The 3,986-nt window shown below is 42.5% G+C and overlaps 1 protein-coding gene across 1 annotated transcript; it reads right to left on the bottom strand.

Annotated features, from left to right (window-relative positions):
• Positions 1-479: 479 nt before the first annotated feature.
• On the bottom strand, positions 480-3,115 carry LOC125518850. The gene is made up of 4 exons (XM_048683729.1): positions 2,782-3,115; positions 2,571-2,658; positions 2,391-2,462; positions 480-2,263 (listed from the first exon to the last, which is right to left on the bottom strand). Exons 1-4 carry the CDS (start codon positions 3,113-3,115, stop codon positions 2,254-2,256), a joined length of 504 nt encoding a protein of 167 aa, XP_048539686.1. The 3' UTR covers positions 480-2,253.
• Between the last annotated feature and the right edge of the window lie 871 nt (positions 3,116-3,986).

The following is a 3,986-nucleotide window of genomic DNA, read 5'->3' as shown; positions in this document are numbered from 1 at the left end:
GGAAAATACACCTATATATATTTCTGGGGTTTTTTACAAAGAAAATCATGGGAAGTACCTAAAAGAAGGTTAACATAGAGCTAACAAATATGAACAAACCAGACAATAAATGCATAGCGTCTGGGGAACGAAACCACTACCAGATACATGGTATCGCATGAGTGCTGCCCTTCCTCTAGCCCGCAACATCTGGGAGCTGCATATATGCTTTTAGGTTTGTGCTAATTCTGCAAATTCAGAATATGCCCAAAGACATTGTACATAGGTTTAGTTCTTTGCGATCCAATATATTCAGGAAAGAACAGTTTTAGTTCCATAGAGAAGGAATAAAAAAATTCAACGAAGATACCATCAGCCTGCTTATGCGATCAACATATAATTACTGGATTTCAACTTAAATAAATTCTTTCGAGATGATGTGCTAGCTATAAAGGGAATGACATTTGAGATGGTATACTGAGTCAATCGAACAACAAAAAGGAAGAACAAAATTGTTGTATTACATATTTACATGCAGTCACGTTGGGCACAAACTGAATAATGAGTTCGCGATAAGATAACATAAGCCTGTCATAGTTAAACATAACGGAGATGCACACAGAAGCTCTTCGCAGTTCACCAGATGAAATAGTTGGGTGTTCTGGATAGGTGGACTCCCGGTTGTGCCCAGCTGCGGCAACTGCCACACCCCACTGCCACCGGACGGCGCCCCCATCCAGGAATACACAAGTTGCCCCACGCCAACCAAGATCTTTCAAATCTTCTCTATCATTGTCATCGCAAAAGGACTTTCATCAGTGGCTCACTGACAATATCCCCCAAACCCTACAAGAGATTCAAGGAAGTTTAAACTTCCATTTTGCACATGTGCAATTGAGTCACTCACCTTGCTAGATTAGGTCAGATCTATTATCCATATCTAAGCCCTCTGAATTGTTGTATTATCCTGGCCAGATAATGGATCAACAAGTTTGTCCCTTCATATTGTCAAACACGGGCTGACTGGACCATCTACTTTGGTCGTTCAAATTATAAAACGCAATCATGATGTTGAAATCTCATCTCATTCCATCACGTGAGCTTTTCCCAGTTTTTTAAAGAGCTTTTCTTAGTTTTGGACAAACTGAATGACGGTAATGATCTGTATACCGTAGCTTTTCCTTCATTACGCTTCACTAGTTAGATGAGGGAGCGCGTTGTGCCCCTATGTTCAACCCCAAAAACCTAGATTCAAGGTTGTAGGTCATAGTAGTTGTCATCACTCGCAAGCTTGCTTGTGCACTTTAAAAAACGGTATGACGAAGCACATCAAGAGAAGCAAAGGTGCTCTCAAGTTGTTATGCATATCATATAGCACATGTAGGACAACAAAATGATAGTCATCAAGGAAAATATATAATTACCAAAATCAACCCCAAATCAGCACTCCCCTCGCCATCTATGTATCAGACTACTTGGAACTGAACTATATGTAAAGCAAGATTTAAGTGTTGACCATTAGTCCTCAATGTCCCATGTGTTCTCCATCATGCTCCTAACTTTACTGTCATACTCTAGTTCGTAGTCTAAATTCAGTTACTGGTTGCACTCACCTCTAAGTGAACACTAAAAGTTTTAACAAGATAAATCACACATATATATCATTACCTTAGTCAATAGAGTCCTGGAACTGTGTCACAAGATCCCGACAAAACTGACCGGAGTTTTCGTAGTTCTCTGAAACTTTTCATTTCTGGTTCGCTACTACTCACAGTTCTTTCCTGGATTCAATAAACCCTATGAAAGCAAACCATTTCTTGGGGTATACAACTGAAAATAAGGTTGTGAAATTCATCAAAATCATCTAGAGCAAACAGTATGACATACTTTTTGCACAAGTACTGTAAAAACAAGTATTACCTGTCCTAGCCTTTTGGCTTGAACTGAAAAAACAGTATGACATACTTTTTTACTCCTACAACTACCTTCGTGATGATCGGAAGAAAGTGTCGCAGACACTATGCACATTTATTTTGTTGGATTGTGCAGATCCAATTGAGCAGTCCCTAAAGCTGGAAGGATTATAGTTGAAAAAAAAATACCTGGATAGCCTTTGTTGTGATAGTACTTGCTTTATTGTCAATGAGGAAGTGCTAGAAGTATGAGGAAAATCTCAGTATACCATCAATTATTGATTACTCGTCAGACCCAAGAAAGCATTCACACCTCCAAGATGTTTGTTAGACTGTTAACATAGCATGAATTCACTTTAGATTACTCCTTTCTGTACATATAATTAGATAAAAGAGAATAGTGGTTATGAACTATATTAATAATATGAATGACAGTGTGAGTCTCTCCGGCAGAATTATGAAGCAAATATTGGTTAGGAACCAAGGTTAAAAGCGAACCTCGCATATGATAATATTGCTATTCTTTTCTTCTTCATTTCCATTTTTTTCTTCAGTCCATAAGTGCATGAACTAAACAACCAAATCAGATTTAAGCAGAAATAGAACAATAGAGGGGTTGGGTGCAGATCATCCAGTTTTAAACATCAAGAACCGGAATTTGCAAAAACAGTAATCTACCTAGCGATGTTGGATGTCGTCCACATGAAGGAGATGGAGGAGCATGTCCCGATGTCCCAATGGAAACTCCTTGACCTCTCAAGTCCATCTACCAAACACGGAAAAATTCCTCAAATCATCTCCAATTGTCATGTCAGTCGACATGTTCTTGCTTCCTGACCAACCCAAAAGAAAATTCAAAGAGAAAATAGAGAGGAACGTGAGTTGTAACCATTGACAGAAGACGCTTGTGAGGGCCAGTGCGGCACAGCGAGCCGGCATCGGCAACAGCAAGGGCGCGTCCACCAGCCACGAGAGCCGAACTGGTCGGGCGCCGCAAGGGCAGCGCGTCGATGGGCGGTCGAGGCGTTGCGGAGGGTGGCGGGGCTCGGACGCGGGGACGGGGATTTCCTGCGTCGATTAGCTCCCATGTGTGGACGGACGCGGATCAGGTCGAGGACGGCGCGCTGATGCCGCCGTGGATCTGGGCGCTCCCTCTCCCTTCCCTTGTCTTCCCTTCCCTTCCCTTGAGAGAGGAATAGAAGGTTGGGGGCTGTAACGCCCATGATGCGGCTATATCTTTCACGTGTCGAAGCACAACTTAGAGGCATAATCGCATTGTAAGCAATGTCGCAAGTGAGGTAATCTTCACACAGCCCATGTAATGAATAAGGAAAAGAGGTACATAGTTGGCTTACACTCGCCACATCACACAATAGCATAAATATCATTACATTCATCCAGGTAAAATCAAGGTCTGACTACGGAACCAAAATAAATATCAACCTCAAATGCAACAAAGTCCCCGATCGCCCCAACTGGGCACCACTACTGATCGTATGGAAAGGAAACATAGTAACGTCCTAAGTCCTCATCGAACTCCCACTTGAGCTCAGTCGAATCCCCTGGAGCGGTATCATCGGTCCCTGCATCTGGTTTTGAAGTAATCTGTGAGTCACGGGGACTCAGCAATCTCACACCCTCGCGATCAAGACTATTTAAGCTTATAGGTAGGGAAAAAGGTATGAGGTGGAGCTGCAGCAAGCACTAGCATATATGGTGGCTAACATACGCAAAAGAGAGCGAGAAGAGAAGGCAAAGGCACGGTCGATAAACTATGATCAAGAAGTGATCCTAGAACAACCTACGTTCAAGCATAACTCGAGACCGTGTTCTCTTCCCGGACTCCGCCGAAAAGGGACCATCACAGCCACACACTCCGTTGATTCATTTTAATTAAGTTAAGTTTCGGGTTTTCTACAACCGGACATTAATAAATTCCCATTTGCCCATAACCGCTGGCATGGCTTTCGAAAATTCAAACCCCCTCAAGGGTGTCCCAACTTAGCCCATCACAAGCTCTCACGGTCAATGAAGGATATTCCTTCTCCCAAGACAATCCGATCAAACTCGGAATCCCGGTTACAAGACATCTCG

This window comes from Triticum urartu, chromosome 7 (genome assembly GCF_003073215.2).
Source record: "Triticum urartu cultivar G1812 chromosome 7, Tu2.1, whole genome shotgun sequence".
NCBI classification, from domain to species: Eukaryota; Viridiplantae; Streptophyta; class Magnoliopsida; order Poales; family Poaceae; genus Triticum; species Triticum urartu.
Note: the sequence above shows the minus strand (reverse complement) of the source record. Positions and strands in the feature narration are given on the sequence as shown.

What these genes read in the sequence shown, in the direction of transcription:
- LOC125518850 (XM_048683729.1), bottom strand. Translation starts at nt 3,115, where the DNA reads ATGGGCGTTACAGCCCCCAACCTTCTATTCCTCTCTCAAGGGAAGGGA. An exon ending in ACAAGCGTCTTCTGTCAATG is followed by an intron (nt 2,659 to 2,781) that starts GTTACAACTCAC and finishes CGTGTTTGGTAG; the next exon opens with ATGGACTTGAGAGGTCAAGG. An exon ending in ACGACATCCAACATCGCTAG is followed by an intron (nt 2,463 to 2,570) that starts GTAGATTACTGT and finishes TTGGTTGTTTAG; the next exon opens with TTCATGCACTTATGGACTGA.